The sequence below is a fragment of the Strongylocentrotus purpuratus genome, unplaced genomic scaffold, assembly GCF_000002235.5.
Source record: "Strongylocentrotus purpuratus isolate Spur 01 unplaced genomic scaffold, Spur_5.0 spur5_scaffold_21, whole genome shotgun sequence".
Taxonomy (NCBI): Eukaryota; Metazoa; Echinodermata; class Echinoidea; order Camarodonta; family Strongylocentrotidae; genus Strongylocentrotus; species Strongylocentrotus purpuratus.
This window is the reverse complement of record NW_022145607.1, coordinates 27,576,804-27,597,257: the sequence shown is the minus strand read 5'-3', so window position 1 is coordinate 27,597,257 and position 20,454 is coordinate 27,576,804. Positions and strand designations below refer to the sequence as shown.

At 37.5% G+C, this 20,454-nt stretch overlaps 2 protein-coding genes across 5 annotated transcripts in view; one reads left to right on the top strand and one right to left on the bottom strand.

Annotated features, from left to right (window-relative positions):
* The window catches only part of LOC583380 (X-linked retinitis pigmentosa GTPase regulator), a 32,988-nt gene extending 32,173 nt beyond the window's left edge, over positions 1–815 (bottom strand). For all 4 annotated transcript variants that reach the window (XM_030994093.1, XM_030994094.1, XM_030994095.1 and 1 more), the window contains exon 1: positions 747–815. In XM_030994093.1, coding sequence (XP_030849953.1) covers positions 747–774 — 28 coding nt within the window. In that variant the 5' untranslated portion in view covers positions 775–815. The remainder of the gene's footprint in view (positions 1–746) is intronic.
* A 3,089-nt stretch (positions 816–3,904) lies between these two features.
* Positions 3,905–19,296, top strand: LOC754026 (mitochondrial pyruvate carrier 2). The gene is made up of 6 exons (XM_030994091.1): positions 3,905–4,049; positions 8,019–8,205; positions 10,412–10,452; positions 12,393–12,477; positions 16,562–16,673; positions 18,187–19,296. The coding sequence occupies exons 2-6, from the start codon at positions 8,034–8,036 to the stop codon at positions 18,272–18,274; spliced, it is 498 nt and encodes a 165-aa protein (XP_030849951.1). The 5' UTR covers positions 3,905–4,049; positions 8,019–8,033; the 3' UTR covers positions 18,275–19,296.
* Positions 19,297–20,454: the final 1,158 nt, after the last annotated feature.

The following is a 20,454-nucleotide window of genomic DNA, read 5'->3' as shown; positions in this document are numbered from 1 at the left end:
AGCCAAGTAATATTTAATGTCATAATATCGCAGTTTTATATTGACAAAGAGGAAGAAAAATTGAAGATATACTGAAATATAAATAGCTTTTTGTGTCCCTTTTACCTCACCATAACATCCGTAATTAATCTTGACCTACACCAGATACCATGACTGAGGCATGAGTAGGGTTCATGCATTATGCAAAATACCACAATTATAACGTTTCATACTCGAAAACCGATAAATCAACCCGAAAAATGAAGCTTCACATTGCATATCAGTAGCACAGTTTCGAAGGGAACATCCGGGTATTTCTCGAAGTTGTGCCCTCCTTAGTAATGGCGGACCGCGCTCCATGCGCGCACAGAGCTTTGAACGGGCGCGTATGACGAGTCCGCACTCTAGCCTTATTAAGTATATATCTCTATGCTCTATACCCACTCTGACTCTGCCTACTCAGGCTAGCCCAAGCTAGAGCCGCACCGAGCTTACCCCACCCCTGTACGGAGGGGAAGCAAGCATAACACCGCACACTCTGAATTAGCGTCCGAGTGAGTAGAGTGCTACTGCTAGGCCTCGGTAAATTAAAAGAACGCTTCTAAAAAACCCGTTTCGAAGTATTCACAAGCAAATCATCAACACCAAACATATGAAAACAATGTCTTACGTTCACTAAAAACGATAGGGCTACAAAAATATGGATAATTGTATACAGAAATATCCGTTACTAGGCAAGTTTACGACTGTTTACATGACAAACTCACCTGGAATGTCTTCGTCTTCGCTCGCCATTTTGCCGAATTACTGAATATGACAATTCTTGACTAAAGAGGGAGGCAGGCAGATATAATACATCAAACACTGCACCTCAAATGCTACCGGTAATTCGATCAAACTTGATTATTTTTTTTATTTTTTTTAAGCAGGGGAGCCTGGGAGCAGTGGCGGATCCAGGGCCCCCCCCCCCCCTTGAGAAAAAAATCACGTAAAAACACGTGATTTTTACCTTTTGGGGGGATGCAAAATTTTGAATTTTCGAGGACCAAAAAAAAAAAATGTGCTCACTAGGGGGCCGGGATGTGACGGTGCTTTAGATATTGACATTGTTATTATTACTATATCTACTGATAAGAGGCAGGATTAAGTATAAAGGGTGCCTATTTGATATTTTTCTAAATACATTTTGATTTTGTTGGGGCCTTTATAGCAAGACAATAACGAATAAATAACAATTGCAAATAGTAAATGCCTTTGATGTATGACGACATACGAACAAAATATTTTTAAGAAGAGGAAGGGATAAAAAAAAAAAATTTAAAAAGCAAAATTGTAACTTTCCGAACTCAAAATGTTTCTAGCTCGGTCGCGACGCTCCTCGCATACGAATAAAAGTATAAAATACGAGGCAATAGGAACCCAGTCTATGCCAAGGCCTCGAACATACCGAAATTGTGGGATATAGTTGCTTTACTCTGGGGGGGGGGGGGGCAGTCGGAGTCGGAGGAGGGCAAATTAGTTTTGCACCCGCCCCTCCTTGCAAGACACTGTATTGCATAGTAAGTTGGGAGTACGTGGATACATACTCTCTGTTGATCTATAGAACCGATGGATGGGGTTAAATTTTAAATTTTCCCGGCCCAGGCATTCGGTCGCTATACGCTCCCTTTCATTTAAAATGTAAATTATTATTGTACAAAATTATCCACCGTATAAAGGCGCTTCAAATTAAGCATGGAGTGAAATTATAGGGAGATATCTTGTGAATGGAGTAGGAACAATTCAATTAAAGTTCGACGCCCCCCCCCCCCCCCAAAAAAAATATATATATATATATATATATATAAGAATAAATCAATGTCTATAAAACTCGAAGCTCTCTCAATGCTGGTTTATAGGCCCATTTATGATCTTATTTGTATATTTTATTTAGTTTATAGGGTAATAATCGGGAGCGCCAGGAGGGTCAAATCTGACTGACATGAGTGATATACAAGAACCCACTATTATTATTATTATTATAGGCTATGACTTCATACCAGTGCCACAGTTAAAGAGCTTTTGCTTTTTACGTAGCTTGTTTTAATAAATGTCACTGCTCTAATAATTTACTTTAACGTTGATATGATTTATAGTAACTCCGTTTCTTAATGAACGTAAATCATGTCTTAATTTTTGCCAACTTTTGAGTCCCATGCCTAATAAAAGTAAGCACAATTTTAATGTTACAAATTCTTTTTTTTACTTTTAGTCTGTTTTTTCCCCCTCCAAACATGGCGCTTCAGAAATACAAAGAAATTTGTTCGAAGCGTGAATTCAAAATATTTTAGTTCTAGGGGGTGGGGGTGGAGGGGGGGGGGGGGGAGAGCTGTCGGTATGACCCCAAAGATAAATAGTTCCGGTGCGCCGGCCGAATGAGAGGCCGGAGCAGTCGAGGCCGCTTTATTAAGCAGTACGAAACAAATCTCTGACAATTGAGGCAAACGAGCACGGTAGAAAAATGAAAAGGATGCACAATGAAAATTGCGATATTTATGTTCCGTTTCAATATCAAATTGTTCCCTACTTCATTATTTTGAACAATGTTCCAACCTAATGACATGGTTGATTGGTTCACTCGCTTATCTGCCGTAGTTTACAGGAGGGATTAGACCGCTCTGCAAGGTCACTGGACAGGTGGTTATCTCATCAACTCAGCTCTCAGTTGAGAGGATCATGGGGGACCAATGGTCACCGATCAGGCATCGTTTGTTATATAGAGGGAGCAAGTAGCTACCAGTAGTGCAGTGGGCCTTATTCACAGTTGTAAGATATTACTTACCTATAGAGTGCATGGTGAAGTGTGACGTCATCAACAAGTTATTTTTGGAATTTCTCTCTTTTTTTTTCTTCATTTCCCGAAAGAGCATAAAAAACTAATGTCCAAATGTCGAAAAACCAATTGAATATGTTAAGTATTGGCTATAAGATATGACCATCTGAATAAATAGATTTTTTATAGGAACTCAGTGTTATATTCCTCTGGTTCATAACATTACGAGCCAGGTAATCTATGTTTAGGGCTAACAACGCTAGGGCCATCCCTCCGTCCTCCTTTTTATTTTTTTAAATATTTTTTTTAAATATAAGTGTGTCTTTATGATTGTAAATGTTTTGTTGATATGGCCATATTTCAGCCAATACTTAACATATTCAATTGGTTTTCGACAAGTGGAAATTATTTTTGATGCTCTTTCGGAAAATGAAGAAGAAATTGAGAAATTCCAGAAATAGATTTTTATGATGTCACAGCTTCGGTATACTCCATAAAACATAAATTTAATTCTTTTATGATCTATAACACATTTTCTTGTTTTTTCCAAGTTCTAAATAGTTCTTTGTAAATAGTGTAAATAGTTCACAACCCTTTAGGAATTTGATTTGTCATACATTCAGGTGTTGTAACGATTCAAGCTCTATTTGTTTATGTTTCAGCACCTTTGTGTGTTCATTCTTAAATCACGGAGGTGTTTTAGACTCTCATATCCCTGGTATAATAGTTGCAACAATGCAACTTGTCTTTGATAAAACATTGTTATATCTATTCAAATGGATTGTAAAATTAAAAATGATTTGTTTAATTCTTTTTCTTTTGATGTTAACTCCAATGAAATTATGAACATGTATGCATGCATGCATAAATAAATAAATAGATAGATAAATAAATAAATAACAAATAAATAAATAATAATAAATATAAAAATAAATAAACAAATAAATAAACAAAGAAATAACAAAATAATTAAATGAATATATATATAAATAAATGTATAACTAAACCAATAAATCAATAGTACAAATGGATTCCCTCCCCCCACCCCCTTGCATGGGCGCTGCGCTGCTCATCTTGCTTTTTTTTTTAATAGCGCTAGCTTTGCACTTGCGCAGTTGCAGCTATTTGCTCGTTGACATATTGAGAAACTCCAGACCCAGTTCGTGGTGTGATATTTCTCGACATTTCTAGCCCTGTCATCCAGATCCAGATATTACTCTTCGTTATTTCGATACCTATAGCTGACTTGAAACTCTAGGTAAGATTCTGAAGTATTTTGATATAAGTGCGTCGTGTTACTGTGTGTAGGTTGTCATGTATTAAATGTAAGTTTTTTAGTATTTTTACGGCCTGGCAGACGCCGCGATTACTGAGTCACGGTGCGGGTCTTTTGAGCTGATCACGCGGGGCGCGACTGGCATAGCGGTGAAGCATGCACCTGTCACGTCCATATCGGGATTTATTACCCCGGACAATTGACTCTAACTTAGTCTTACTCTTAGAGTATTATACAAAGTTGGAGTGGTATAGGGAATTTTTTAATGAAACTGACATTTTGTCAATCTTCCCCATACAATATCTCTGTCTTTCTGCATGCACTGTTACTGTACTGCAAAATGCAAATGGTAGGGGGGGGGGGGGGGTGGAGGGGTTGGCGCTTGCACTTGTTCAGAATTCTATCCAAAATTTGACCTGTAACTCTTGCGTGGAGATACCCTACTGAAACATACCCAAAATGAAGTAAATATTCATTAAATGTCCAAATAAAGATCATGAGTTAAAAGTCGTTAGGTTAGGTTTATTACTAGACCGAAAGCTTCAGTCTCTATAATCGTCGGTTGTTCCACTGAGACTAGTACGTCTGGCTCCACTAGACCTCCGGTTATAGAGACTGAACGACTGCCTATGCCAGCCTGTGTTGAACTTATTCCGCTAGATTTTAGCCGCTAGGCCCCTCCCACAAACTTGCCACGGCCGTATTGTTATGCCCCCAAAATCCCCCAAAATGTCATTTTACCTCGTTCATTTCCAATTTTAAATTAGGCCTAGGCTATAATACATCGGTTCCACTTACTAACTTTATTGATATAATCCGTTTAATGGTCCCTTTTAAGGAAATTATGGGTCAAAATCGACATCCATGTTGAAAATCTTGCAAGCCGTGTTAAACTCTCGCTGCCGTCAATCTCATCCCTTCTAGTCTACGCCGAAGGCAAAATGATTATGAAGGAAAAACTGTGATAACGCCATTACGAACGTGTAGATGGCGCAGTTTTTCCTTCATAATCATTTTGCCTTCGGCGTAGACTAGAAGGGATGAGATTGACGGCAGCGAGAGTTTAACACGGCTTGCAAGATTTTCAACATGGATGTCGATTTTGACCCATAATTTCCTTAAAAGGGACCATTAAACGGATTATATCAATAAAGTTAGTAAGTGGAACCGATGTATTATAGCCTAGGCCTAATTTAAAATTGGAAATGAACGAGGTAAAATGACATTTTGGGGGATTTTGGGGGCATAACAATACGGCCGTGGCAAGTTTGTGGGAGGGGCCTAGCGGCTAAAATCTAGCGGAATAAGTTCAACACAGGCTGGCATAGGCGATCGTTCTGTCTCTATAACCGGAGGTCTAGTGGAGCCAGACGTAGTCTCAGTGGAACAACCGACGATTATAGAGACTGAAGCTTTCGGTCTAGTTTATTACCTGTTTCGTGTCAAGTTTCTTGTAATTTTGGAGTATTTTTCTGAAAAATGTTGATATTAGTCTACATTTTTTATTGAACGGGTTTCACGGCAAACCTCTACACAATACAACTTACAAGTGCATACCGATGGTGGGTTAATTGCGGGCGGGCGCATGCCTGTGTGAAGCTATCTACTATAGGATCTGAGACATTACGGTAGATAACTTCACACAGGCGCGCGCCATGAGTTATTTAAATGAAGGTTTAAACCATGGGTTAAATGTAAACCTTCTTTGTGAATTCGGGCAAGCCCGAGTAACCATGCTTTACAAAGCCATCAATCGATCCAAACCATCCAACCAAGACTCCGTTCAACACATCAGCAACACCGACACAGATTCATGAGACCCAGCTCCAACTCTGACAGCTACAGGCAAAGTTTCTTCCCAAGAACACTCCGGGACTATCTATCCTTTTTCTTGAAGCTACTGTGCGCAATGAGATCGGCAGAGAGAGAGAGAGAGAGAGAGAGAGCGAGGACAGGAGAGATCGATGATAGAAAAGGAAGAAGATGGAATGTGATTATCACATAATGTTAGCGACTTAGCGTGATTGTTAATTTATGAAAATACACAGTCACATTATACTAGAGCATACATGTACATGGAGGCATGCCAAAGACTGAGTGAGTTTGATTTTGCTCTCTCTGGAAAGCTCCAGAAAGCTCTGCGAATCGAAAGCTTTTTATAATATCAAAGTTCAAAGTTTACTGCACATTATTTTGTTGATTGTTTGTGTCATATTACATTCAATTGAAAACACCCTATACCTTAGAAAGAGTGTTATTAAAGTGGAGGTCTCGTGTACATAAGATAGTCTTAAGATATCTTAAGATAAGATAATAATAATAATTGGATTTATATTGCGCCTTTTCCAAAGATTACAAGATGGAATGTGATTATCATACAATGTTAGCGTGATTGTTAATTTATGAAAATACATAGTCACATTAAACTAGAGCATATGTAGGCGTGCCAGAGACCGAGTAAGCTTGATTTTGCTCTCTCTGGAAAGCTCCAGAAAGCTCTGCAAATCAAAAGCTTTTTATTATTTCAAAGTTCAACGTTTACTGCACATTATTTTGTTGATTGTTTGTGTCATATTATTCATTGACTGCAGGCTAGAGTAAATTGAAAACACCCTATACTTTAGAGAGGGTGTTAACGGCCCACTGCACTACTTGTAGTTCACTTGCGCCCTTTATATAACAAACAATGCCTAATCGGTGACCATTGGTTCCCCATGATCCTCTTTTTCTTATGTTGACTGAGCGCTGAGCTGATGAGATAACTACCTGTCCAGTGACATTGTGGTCAAATCCCTCCTGTAAACTAGTACAGATAAGCTTTAAGTGTACATAAGAGAGGCATAGCTATAGCATGATAACACCAGTATAGTACACTGGACTCTTTGTCCAGTAATCAGTAATCTGGGGTATTTCACCTGCCACTGCCAGCCATCCTCCAAAGTGGTACCGGTACTATACCATATTAGCATAAAAATCTTCAGGAATGAAAGGGGCACTTGAATCTGAACCTGAGACCCTTTAAACTTATCTGGTATTATTTTGTAATTTATTGTAATTTAATGTACTGTATGTTATAAAGAGGTTTTTAATGAGGGCTGTAAATGTATCCAGTTCGGTATGGGCATGCTTTAGATAGTGGTGTGTGAGGCACCTGGGGAAAACTGTACCAGACATGTTGTCCTTGTATTGTTTGCTTAAGTTATCATTTTCAAAGGTCTTCCAGGGGTGAATGTAGATGGCATGATTGTCTAGCATGTGCTGTGCCAGACATGATGTGACTTAGTGTACATGTACAGTACTTGTAGGATTAACTGCCCAGGTAATTGTGCCCCCTCCCTCCTCCCTCCTCCATCCCTCCTCCCTCCTCCATATCTCCTCCCACCTCCATCCCTCCTCCCTCCTCCTCCCTCCTCCATCCCTCCTCCCTCCTCCACCCCTCCTCCCTCCTCCCTCCTCCACCCCTCCCTCCTCCACCCCTCCTCCCTCCTCCCTCCTCCACCCCTCCCTCCTTTCTCCACCCCTCCCACCCCTTCTCCCACCCCTTAAAAGTATTTGAAGGTAAGTATCCACTTTACACTTTAATTTATAATGCATACACTCGTTGGTGGAGGAACAAATACCTCTTCAGTTTGTTCCCTCTGTACAGTGCTTCTCTCTCTCTCTCTGGTTTTGTCCTTCATATTTTTTCTTTTGTCAATTTTGCCTTGTTAACTCCATTGTACAGTATAGTAATTCAGCCCCTAGGCGCCGTATTAAATTCTTTGAATAAATACCAATACGATACGATACAAAACAATGTTGACAGCACAAGATTGAAATCATGTTGACAAAAACATGTACAAAATCTATGTAATTTTCCTTTGCTAACAGAAGAGTTCTTTTTTTCTTTTTTTCGTGTGTGAAAATCATCAGTTCCTTTATTCCGTTTTCTATCTTGTAATTTCTCTCCAGTATTGTTGCAGTGATATGGCAAGCCGCAGACATGCTCTTCTGACATGCGTTAGATTCCTTTCCCGGCCGCAGCATCGTGGCCTCGCGGATGCTGCACCTAAACCTACTTCTCTCTTGGCCAGTTTGGATACCAAAATAGAGCTTGCACTCCCGGGAAAACTCAAAACATTGTGGAACCATCCTGCAGGTAATGTCCAGGTTGCAAAGAACTTTGAGAAAACCAAATGTGTTTAGTTAGCTCTGAATTTTCATATCAATTGGCTACTCTGTATTTTTGTTGGATCGCTATTTTCGTTCCAATATTAAAGATGAAGTTGAGTTCTGGTCATGCGATTGCATTGTGAAAGAAACGATGTGGAACCGACCAGAAAATGTTGATCATCTAGCATATAAGAATTTGTGTGTATTGCAAGGTTCTGGAATCATCAAAATGATAAGAAATTTGGCCAAGTCTTGGTAAAGTTACAAACACTTGCACAGAAAGATGTATATGAGACTACACGAACACGTGGCGTAAAAAGCCGGCCCCCCGATTTTTACGATGTTACATGCATATTTAGAATATGAAGGAATTTGAAGAGCCATGCTTTTCAGGGAACATGTCTTAACTGATGTTCTTCCACACTTGCATAATAAGAATAAGTAATGCTCAAAAATTATTTTTCACCTCTTCCCAGAACTCAACCTTCTCTTTAAGTACTGTATTTGAAAAGAAGTTCTACATCAGGAAAATAAAATGAAACTTGACAAATGGGTATATGTACATGTACGTGAAGGAAGATTAACCAAATGTTATGTACATGTTTATTTGGTGATTAATCAATGTTAACCAATTGAGTGCCACAGATGATATTCCTTGCATAAATTGGTTTAAGCCAGAATTTTGTGTGTGTGCAATGCATCACAGTGTGCTAATACTGGGCCCGAATTGTTGTATTTCCCACTTAAAGCACAAAAGTATCATACGCAGGAATTAATAAACAACAATTTCTGAGACTTTGTACAATTTGGAATATACACCTCGTCAACAAGAGATAGTGGAACAAATAATTAGGGTGAATAATTTAGGATGATAGATTTTCCTATCGAACTTTGTATAAATGTATCATGTATGTATTTCATCTTTTGCACAAGCTGCGCCTTGAGCATTTGACCGTCAAGTGGATTTGGCGCCTTATAAATCTTATGTATTATTATTATTATTATTTACCATGATTTTACTTGCAGAGGAAGTTTTACTGAAGTTATTGATTACTGAAAAGTAATATGTATATAATGCATCGTGAAAACCTCGATCATAATAAGTAAAATCCACGCTTTGTGAAGTATAAGATCTGTCATCAGATGAGTACCTGGATGGTGTCAAAGTCTCAATAGGTACATGTATCAGCTCAAGATTGCCAAATAGACCGCTATTTCTGATTTGGGAAATACGCCGAAGTTACAAATCACGTCTTCATCAGCTCGAGACTGGATCTCGAAAACTTAAGCTCAAGAAGTTAGCTCAAGATATTTTGCTCAAAAATTGCACATACATGTAGCGTGAGTCTTCGGGTTGATGAAGACGCACAGCACAAATAGCGGGATAACTAGCCCAAAATAATTTGGGATGATCATCTCGACCAAATATCCCGCTAATTGTGACTGCAGGCTGATGAAGACGCAAATTAGCTGGATAATTTGCGAACGGGGTAGTTAAAATAGCTGGTTATTTGGCAATCTCAGGTGATGATGACAGGCCTAATGAGGACCTTTAGAAATGGGCTCTCATGGGGAATTTGACAGGCATTGTAAATCACCAGGATTAGCCTTTGGTTTTATGACCAACAGGCCTTGAATACCGGTAGTGCTCTGCATTTGTACACATTCCCCTCACCCGAAGACTCTCCGAGAGACTTCATGTAGGGGGTATATATATTGATGCGACCGACTACGGGTTTGCTGTTTGAGAGACTTGTACACCCATTAATGGTAATTCCACCAGGTCTGGTGTCAGCGAATTTTGACCCTCTGCACATGGAAACTGACAACCATCTCCCTTTAAAATGTTCCTAAGAAGGTAAAGCTGGTCTGACATATTAAAACTTACATCAAAAAGAATTCAACAAATGCCCTAATTCAACCATTCTTGAGGTACAAAACATATCAGCATTACAAGCTGTATCAATTCAATGTAATCACAACACGTTGTTAACTGTATATGTGTACAGGTGTTCAGTATTTATGACAATAAAAGAAACGCCACTGTACATAACCCCCTCCCCCCCCCCCCCTCCTATAATTTTTGGGTTTTGCCACCCTGTACTAGTACATGGAGTCTTGGACTGATTTTAACAAATTCTACTACTAAATACTAAAAGTAACTCCTTGTGTTTTTATTTTCCCCCAAATAGGACTGAAATCGATTCACTTCTGGGCTCCTTGTTTTAAATGGGTAAGTGTGGGTCTATTTTGTACTATGCATTCACATGAAGTAGTAGTAGTAGTAGTAGTATAAATCGCACACAAAATATTTTCTGCTCTTAATGATTAAGGGACTGCATGTTTGTATACTACAGTCAAACCTGTCTATAGCGACCACCCAAGGGAAACATAAAAAGTGGCCTTTGGAGACAGGTTCCTTCAGTACATGATTCAATGAGAAACCATTTTCAAGGGAAACAACAAATGTGGCCTTTGTAGACAGGTGGTCACTAAAGCAGGTTTAACTGAACTTAAAAACATCAGCTTCCATAATGCTGCTGTACTGACAAAATAAAAGCTCAAATACTTTTTCAAATGCATGTCTAGGTGACTTGTGAGTAAACTGGATGCCCATGGATGTTACATGGAAACCAAACTTTGGCCGAGTTCTTGAGCGTGTCGGGATAATTTTGCTTTCCTTTATAATCTCAGCATACACCTCACCCGTACAATTCTCACCGCTTTGGGCCGCTCTGGAAAAAGCGCAGTATATAGATAATAATAATAATGCCTAGAAACTTGGAAAGTTTTGGGGTTGAAGTCATACAGAGCAAGATACAAGCTGTATGGCACAATTGTTATCAATGATTAGTCCCCTTTCAGTTACACTGTATTTAAGGCGGCCACCATCGGAAATACTGTATTTGTATGAAGATTAGGAAGATAAATGCAAGAAAATACGTAAAAGTGTGCCCAGTCCATGTGTGTAATGATAATAATTATTATTTGGTGGACTCTTGTTAAGCTTTCATGTCTGTCTCTCATTGATGCTCCTGGCATCTCGGGGGGGGGGGGGGGGGGGGGGGGGGGGGGGGGGGGGGGGGGGGGGGGGTGACAATTGTGTTATAAGCTACTGAAATTCCTTGCTTCTGGTTGGATATCAGCAGATTTGTCACTGATTTTTTGTTATTTACCATTGAAAAAAAAAGGCTTTGTGAAAATCCCCCTGGTACACATTTACACCTGACTTAATACTTGCAAATGTGTATTCTTGCTAAAGGATGTATGCAACAGGCTGAAATCCAAACTCTCTTTTGTAATACTGTTATGGGCGCCATTTTAATTTACGAGAAAACAAACCAAATGACCTCTAGAGGTCAGTGGTTTATGCGTAAATTAAGATTGCACCCATGCAAATTATGATGACATCACTGCCTGCGCGCTACGTTGTGCGCTCACGTCATAATTTGCATGGGCGCAATCTTAATTTACGCATAAACCACTGACCTCTAGAGGTCATTTGGTTTGTTTACTCGTAAATTAAAATGGCGCCCATGTCTGCGCATGCGCACTGTTGTAACCGTAAACTGGTGTATTGCACTTCTAGGGTTCGTTCAGACATGACACCGCAAAACCATGGTGTTTTTTAATAATTTTTTTGATTCCGTAATATGCTTTACATTTCTGAATCTATAACACGGTGCTCAGTGAAAACGCGCAAGTCCTTTATTGCGCACAGCTGTCATTCATTATACATCTTTTTTTTTTAAATGCAGGTGTTTTTATGTGGAGCTCTACTGCGCCTTATATGAACACGCCTATAGCATACCTGCCAACCCCTACGAATAATCCGGAATATTAAGATTTTCTGGATTTTTAGGACCTGAAAATCTGGAATATTCAGATTTTTTTTTTGATTTTTTTTTTTTGGTGCTAAAGCCGAATTAAGCTTGTTTTATCATGTGCCGCGATTTGATAGTTCACGTATTGTGTGCGTTGAATGGCTGCATGATCGAGCAGCAAATTTGTTTTCACTTTTTGGTACAGATTTAACGCGTATTGCCGGTTACACTGCCGCTGCAAGTGCAATTTCTTATTTTCAAATGTTGGCAGGTATGCTTTAGTGGTTCTCTTTCATAGCCATCAATCATGAGTAAGAATTATTTATTGATGTTCTTCTTTCATCCTTAGTGCCTTGTATTTGCCGGCATGGCTGATTACACACGTCCTGCAGAAACGTTGAGTGTTCGGCAGTCTGGTGCTCTGGCAGCCACAGGTTTGTACAGTGTAATGCTTACTAGTGTTTAATAGAACAACCAAATAACAACCTCAACGTTAATTTGCTAGCTATTTTAAAAATAACGGTTTTAGTATTCGTGTGACAAGGAAATTTGTCCCTCTAAGCAGGTAATTTTCTTTTCTTTTCCTTTTCCATTTTTACATAGCAGAATCTACACAAATTTGGGGTGATTCAGCATTTGTTCCTCAAACACGTTTTCTTCTTGGCGATGGATCATTCACTACTTCTGCACCTAGGCTGTGGAAGTCATCCTCGATATCTTCGCTCTTGTTCCTCAAACATGTTCTTTTCTTTAATAGCAGTAGATTATTCACTGCTTCTGCGCCTAAGTTGTGGAACAGTCTTCCTCGATATCGTCACCCTTGTTCCTCAAACATGTTCTTCTCTTCTTAGCGGTAGATCATTCACTGCTTCTGCACCTAGGTTGTGGAACAGTCTTTTCCTCTGTATCTTCGCTCTTGTGACCTGCTGTCCACTTTCAAAACCCAACTAAAGACATACTTGCTCCATATATTGTTTACAACAAAGGACTAGTCACGACCCCTGTCTTTCCTGGGTGGATGACCAATGGCTTAATAATAGTATGTAGTGTTTCAGTCTCATCAGCACCTTTGGACAGGCAACTGGATATTGGCGCTCTACAAACTCCTAGGGGGCGTTTCACAAAACTTGTCATCAGTGACAAATGACAGTTTTTGTTATAAGCTACTGAAATCCTTGTTTCTGATTAGTGGTCAGCAGATTTGTCACTGATTTTTGCCATTTGTCATTGAAAAAAGGCTTTGTGAAACAGGTCCCTGGATTGGATGGAATTCCAAGGACAAGGATCTGGGCTTTGTTTTGACGAAGATAAAGGGTTGGGTTGCCATTTGGTTAAGGTTAGGTTAAAGATAAACGTGAGTTCTGGTAAATATAGAAAATGAATCCTCATAAAATCCAACAAAAATTACACTTAATGTTCAAGTTTACAAATACATGACATCTGCCAAACAATTTTGGTAGAAAATGTATAGTGGCTGAGTAATGAGCATAGAAAGATAAGGAAATCTGGGTAAGTAGGCCCGACACTATGTGCTTAGCACAGGTCACTTTGTACAAATGGGAGTTGTGGTTATTATCAAAGATGATGCCCAGTAAGTTTTTGTGGGTTTATTTTTATTTCACTGGTTCAAACAACCAATCTACTGCAGGATAAACACTCCAGAATAAATCATAGCAATTTTCTCTTAAAATACGATTCCCATACCAAAGCTCAAGATTAGTTTTAAGGTTCAAAGCTTAGGTACAGCGTTTGATAAAGGGTTAAAATTTATAATTCGCATAGTGTACGAAGTTGACTCTGGGACAACTGTTGCTTTCAAGAACATTTGTGATTTGATCAAACGTTTGAGTGTTAACACATGATGGTCCAAAAAAGTTTATGAATGATGTTGCATCTCTAAAAGTATTTAAATTTTAGGTTCCTGACAAAATTGTCCCAATTGTTGTCTAAATGTTTGATGGGAACCGGGTATACCTGAATTGGATTTGTCATCTTGTAATGGTTAAAGGGGAAATCCACCCTGATATTAAGTTGGTTTTAATAAAAGCAGAAAATGAGAGAAACAAATTTGTGAAAGTCGGAGCAATATCCAATTAAAAATAGGAAAGCTACAGATATTTAAAGTTGTCATCAATGAAACACAAATTGGCAACACTGTGACATATCTTGCGAGCTCTTCTCCAACTTACTCTTCACATAAAATTTCCCAAACTTAAATTTTCTTAGTTATTGATGACGAAATAATTTTTTTTCATGCAGGGGTTATATAAAAACATTAATTTGCAATAACTATATTTGTGGTGAATCATTGAAAATTATGTCATAGAGTTGCCAATTCTTGTTTGATTGATTGCACATTCAAAAGCTTGATAACTTTCTTATTTTCAATTGGATTTTGCTCAAACTCCACTGGCCTGTTTCTCTAACTTTTTCTGCTTCTACTAAAACCAACTTGATATGAGGGTGGACTTGCCCTTTAAAACATCAGATATAAGATGGCATGCACCGTCCCCTTGCACTTCCTACGCTGATGATATAGCTGGTACCAGCATGTTAGGCACTATCAAATGAGAAAAACTTGTAAGTGTACCAATTACCAAAACATGTTTTGGTTCTCTTAAAGGCATTGTTTAACGTTGTTAAATCTGAGATGCACGGCCCTACGTGTTATCGGTGTCTGTGATATTGTGTTATATTGAAGCCCTTAAAAAATTGCGCTTCAAAATATCAAGAAGTGCCTCAAAAGAGTAAAAATCTTTGAGTGACCGGTTTTACCATACTCGTTTTCCCCAATTGACTTTAGTCTTATGAAAACTGTTTACCAAACAGTCTTCAAAGTTTGTAATTCCAATCATAAATATCTTGATAAACAGACAGGCGATCGGCTTGTTAACGTCATGGGGTTCCTGACTGACCTAAAGGTGTATAATTATGACTGCAGCATGAGCTGAATCAAGGATGTTGTTTCAGAATCTGAGACAAAGTTACCGGATCCCTTTAATGCAACTGTCCACGTGGCTATACTGTATTCAAATCATAAGCTTGAAGTATTACTTCTACAAGGAATATTGCAATTTAAAAACAGTGAATAGTGAAATGTCTTGTTGAGTAGAGTAGTCAATGCAAGCGTACAAACTCGCCTAGAATTGGGCGCTCACGGAACCCAAGTCCAACTTGAGTTCTTTGCCAGCTTTATACGTGGGTTTTTTATTTTACCTTATTTCCTTCATACTTCTTATTAAACCGTTGACCTATAGAATGCCAGGTATGCTTCTACGGTTAATTATATATATATTCTAGCTATACACAAATTAATTTCTAAAATAGAAAAATCTTTGCAATAGAAGCTGGATTCTGAAAATTCTGTATGTGCTTGGCCTATAAATTTGGAAACAAATTCAGAATATTTATGACAAATAATCATTGTAAGACAACATCTAACAGTAAACAAAATGAAGCAAATTCTCTCTTTTCGATATGAATTTGTGATGAATTATTTTGCTATGTAAGGAACCAATTGTTTCTTTTGCAATATTTTAAAGTTAAAGTCCCTTTTAAAGTGTTGGGAGCCCCAAATACGCCAAAAATGTAATGGCCCAATTTCACTAAAATTGTATCATGATGTGAAAGAAGATGTCGTTTACAGTTTAAAACACACTTCTGCAAACATTTCCCCCCCCCCCCCCCCCAAAAAAAAAAAAAAAAAAAAAAAATGTGTTTGAAGACAAAAATTGGTAAAAGAATACATAAATTTGGTTTTCTGTTGTTCGCAGAAAACCTAAATTTTGTGTTCTTCCATTAATATTTGACTTCAAACGCAATTGTTTTGAAAGTCCTTTCAGAATGTGTCTTACAGAGCTGCCAACCATTCCGTTTTTGCCGGAATTACTCCGTTTTTTCCTCCCAATTACGGTATTACGTTTTTTCTTCATAAAATACGTTTTTTAATAATTTTTTTAATTTTTTTTTTTTTTTTTAAATTTTTTTTTTTTTTTTAAATTTGTTTAAACTTTTTTTTTTTTTTTTTTTTTTTTTACATACCGCACGTCAAACAACTGCCCTAAAATGGTGATTTGATCACAAATTCAATAGAAAACTAATTTTAAAACGTACTTGAAGAGAAAAATATTCTCAAAAAAAATGAAATAACGATAATACCAAAATAACCACCAAAAAAAACTACCTGCTTGTATGGAAAAAACAGCATGATGAATGAACATTTCTGCATTGGAAGTGTGTTGCGCGTGGTTGTAAGTTTTGTTTTCATGAATTCCTTTTTTTGACTTGAAATTCCTTTTTTTGCCATCATGATTCCTTTTTTTGGTCGCACAAGGTTGGCAGCTCTGGTCTTAAATGACATATATACTCTTTCACATTATGATACAATTTAAGTGCAAATTTGCCACCAAATTTTTGGGGCTCCCAACACTTTAAAATTTCAAAAAGAATTTCTTCAAATGTTTAATAATTTCGGTAATAATTTGGTGTCACTTTTGTCCTTTTCTTTGCTCCATGTAGGTGTGATATGGGCAAGGTACTCGTTGGTGATCATTCCTAGAAATGTAAACCTGTTCTGCTGTAACGCTTTTCTCGGACTGACTGGAATCATGCAACTAATTAGGATTTATCTGTAAGTAATTCGACAGAATGCACAGTCAACAGCTAAATTGTTCATACCCTTTAAGATCTGTAATCTTTTTAAGTACGTGAAAAATTGATTATTCCTGATTTATGTTTCTTGAGAATGTGGCATATTACAGCTTACATCTAAAAGTATTCAACAAAGGCCCTGATTCATTAAGTCCACCTTTCATTCTTGAGCTACGAAAAACACAAAAACATCAAATTTACAAAGGGGTATGAATAATTTAGTAGTTAACTGTATCTGTGAACAACAAATGTGTGATATTGTGGGCTTTGTGAGAAACCATTCACAAGAACTTAATGAAGTATATCTCAAGGCTATTCTAGCCAACTCAGAAGTTAAAAAAGTGCAACAAAAAACAAGCACTTCTTAAAGGGATAGTTGAGTTTTGTAGCAGAAGGCACTACTAAAAATGATATTTTTTTGTGAGATAATGCAAAAATGAGTGTCAAATTTGAAAGAATATACAAGTTAAATAAAAATAAAAGGTCATCATTTCTCTACAGTGTGATCAAAATCGGTTCAGAAACGGCAGAGATATGAATAAATATAACCATTTGTAATATTTGGGGAGCCCCACAAATATTCAGTAATTTTGAACCAGCCGTTGAAAAAATCCTGAGATAGCGCCTTATACGTTTTATTCCAGCCAATGCCAATATTGGCTTTTTGTTGGTTTTTTCGTGTTTGTTATAATACGCACAACCAGCTGGCCCTTGTATTTTTATTATTAATTATTTAAATAATCAATGGTCACCATATTTTTTATAAGTGGAGCTGAATCGGTATGATCGTACTTAATTTAAATTTCACACATTTTGGGGTCTAAAATTACCTTCATAGCAATTTTAGAATCTAAAAGGGCACTAGAAATGTCCTAATTAATAAGAGCATGCATTTTGAAGGCATTTGCGGTCTTTAACAAGAACTCAACCATCCCTTTAAGTATATGAGAAAAGAAAGAAAAAGAAAAAGGTAGGAAAGTTTATAAACAGAGAAACTATGTACAGTATGGTATCATACAATCCTATTTAGAAAAAGCAATATCTGTTTTGTACATGTAGGGACGCCTTAATAATTGCTCTTGGAATGCTTGAGGGTTTTTATAACAATCAGGGAAAAAATTAATATTTATTTTTCGGGGGCTACTTTTCAAGCTTGCCTGCATAAAATAACACTCTAAAATTTGTTTTGCATTGAACTCTATGAAAATTTACGGGGGCTCTTTTGGGCATTTCGGGAGCAAATTTGCCCTGAGCCCCTGTGTATTTTTTTCACTGATAACAATGTATTTGTGAAAATTTGTGCAATACTATTACCTGTATTTGCATCTGAGAAACATTCTAAAGGCCCGATTGTTTTGCTCGTATTCCAGACCCCAAACATGACGATCAAAGTCCAGATATATTTTCTTTCATCCAACTGAGAATGTCTGTTCTGCTCTTTCTCTCAAACATGTATGGTCAATATCGTTTTGTGTGTGTTCTTTTGTTTGTAGACATACAAAGAAACAGGAAAAATTGGCAGCGGAAGAGGCCGCCGGAGCTTCAGAATCCCCAGCAGCACCGGCTGTAACCCAAGCGTGAAGACAAACCAAGAACACTCCTCACCCTTTCTTCCACACTCTGAGCACCCTGAGGCCCCAGCCACACCAACGAGACCGACGGTAGACCGACAGAAGACCGGCAGAAGACCGACAAAAGATCGAAGACTGACCATATTACCTTGTAGGTGAAGGTCTAGAGAAGGTTTGCTGGTGTGACGCGAGTTTCAAATGATAGCCAAGCTGAATTTGTGGTGATATTATAGCTCCAGTTGGAGAAACCAATGCTTGTATCGTACTATTATATTTTGTATGAGTCAATACACCAGCTGCAGTTGCCCCTTCTCGTTATATGTCCTCCAAATTGCCTCCCCTTCCCCTTCTCCTACAATGCAACTCAATGCAATAAGATTTATCTTTGACTTTTGACCTTTTTAAAGAATTATCAGGTTGGTCAATACAGAGTTTAGTTTGGATGTCTGTCTGTCTTGCTCATGCCAAATATGATACATGTAGTAAATAAGCCTACTCTTAGAATATATCCATGAGATCCATTTAATATAACACAACTAGCTCACCCTCCCCCCAATAACATTAATTGTCGTGCACTGATACCTTGTGTACACTTTTTCCTGTATGAAGTGAATACCAATACATGTATATACATTCTAAACCAGAAACTGTTGCCAGATTTGATAAAGATTCTGTTCATAGTGAAAATCACTTTAGATTACTAACATTCATGGTTTTGATTTCATTGTCCAAGCACAAAATATATTCACAGAAACTATATCGCAGCAGAAAACCGTTGGAATCAGGACCACTCGCAAAATATATTAACAAATTCTAACAATTGAGAATTTGTGGTTTAAACATGTTGTATTTTCCATATATGTAAATGTATATGAATGTTGGAAGGAAAGCAGGGTAATATTGTACTTTATTGTAAGTCTATTTTGTAGTATACTGGGGATTCTGGTTTTGGATTTGTATGTAGAACTTTTAATGTCTCTATTGATTTGGTTAAAGGGATGGTTGAGTTCTGTTGCAGAGGGCATTACACAATTTTTTTTTTTGTGAGATAATGAAAATGAGTGTCAAATTTGCAAGAACATACAATTTAAATGACATGATCATCTTTGCTTGATCAAAATCGGTTCAGAGACGGCTGAAATATCCATAAATTTAACAATTTCTAATACTTGTGTACCACCACAAATATTAGATAATTTGAAAAAGCCGTTGAAAAAACGAAATAGCGCCTATTACGTCGTATTTCAGCCAATGCCGATGTTGGCATTTTCGTGTTGGTTATATTACGCACAACCAGCTGGCCCATGTATTGCTATTGCACTAGAAATGTCATAGATAAGAATAAGGGCAATAACCATGAACTTTGAAGGCATTTGCGGTCTGAAAACAGAACTCAACTATCACTTTAAGTATCGCACAAACATAAAGAACAGTTCGCCCTTTCAATAAATATGAATTGAATTGAATTGAATGATGGGCATCCTGGTTTGGAGTTGTTTGCAGAACTTCTTGTCTCTATTATTGATTTAGTTTAGTATTGCACAAACATATAGAAACGTTTTGCCCTCTTAATGCATGAGTTATACATGTATGATTTTCTGTTCGTATTGTGCACAAAACAGAGCGCAAAATGTTCCCATTTTATCATGAAGAATCTTTATATAGTTATTGTTGTTATTAGCAACAATTATTTGTATATTTAGAGTTTATTTGTAATCCTAGATAGATTTAAAGCTATTGCCATTATCTTTAAAACCTCACTGCATCTGTCTTCTTAATATCTGTAGTATATTTTGGAAATGACAAAGGGTAGACTTGAGAATGACAACCTGCTTCCATTTTTTAAGAACAGCATTCACACTTTATTTTAACACTTCCCCTTTAGTTTTACACAGTTCTGCTTTTGTGCAATTTTGAGTGTGAATTGAAAAATCAGGATTGAATATTTTGAGAGAAACAGAAATCTGGCAAAGGGTCAGCTAAATTTCTTTTACAAAAGGCAGAAAATAAAAAGTTATTGAAAATTTTCTTCAAAAATGTGTGAACATGTTCAGGTTTAGGCAGATGACACATGAAGTTGAGGAATTTCAACTTTAGGCTGAAGTTGTACAAGGGGATTGGCCCTTGCAATAATAGATAATGGAGGGGGATATTGGAAGAGAAAAGTTGAATTTCTTGTATACAATATAT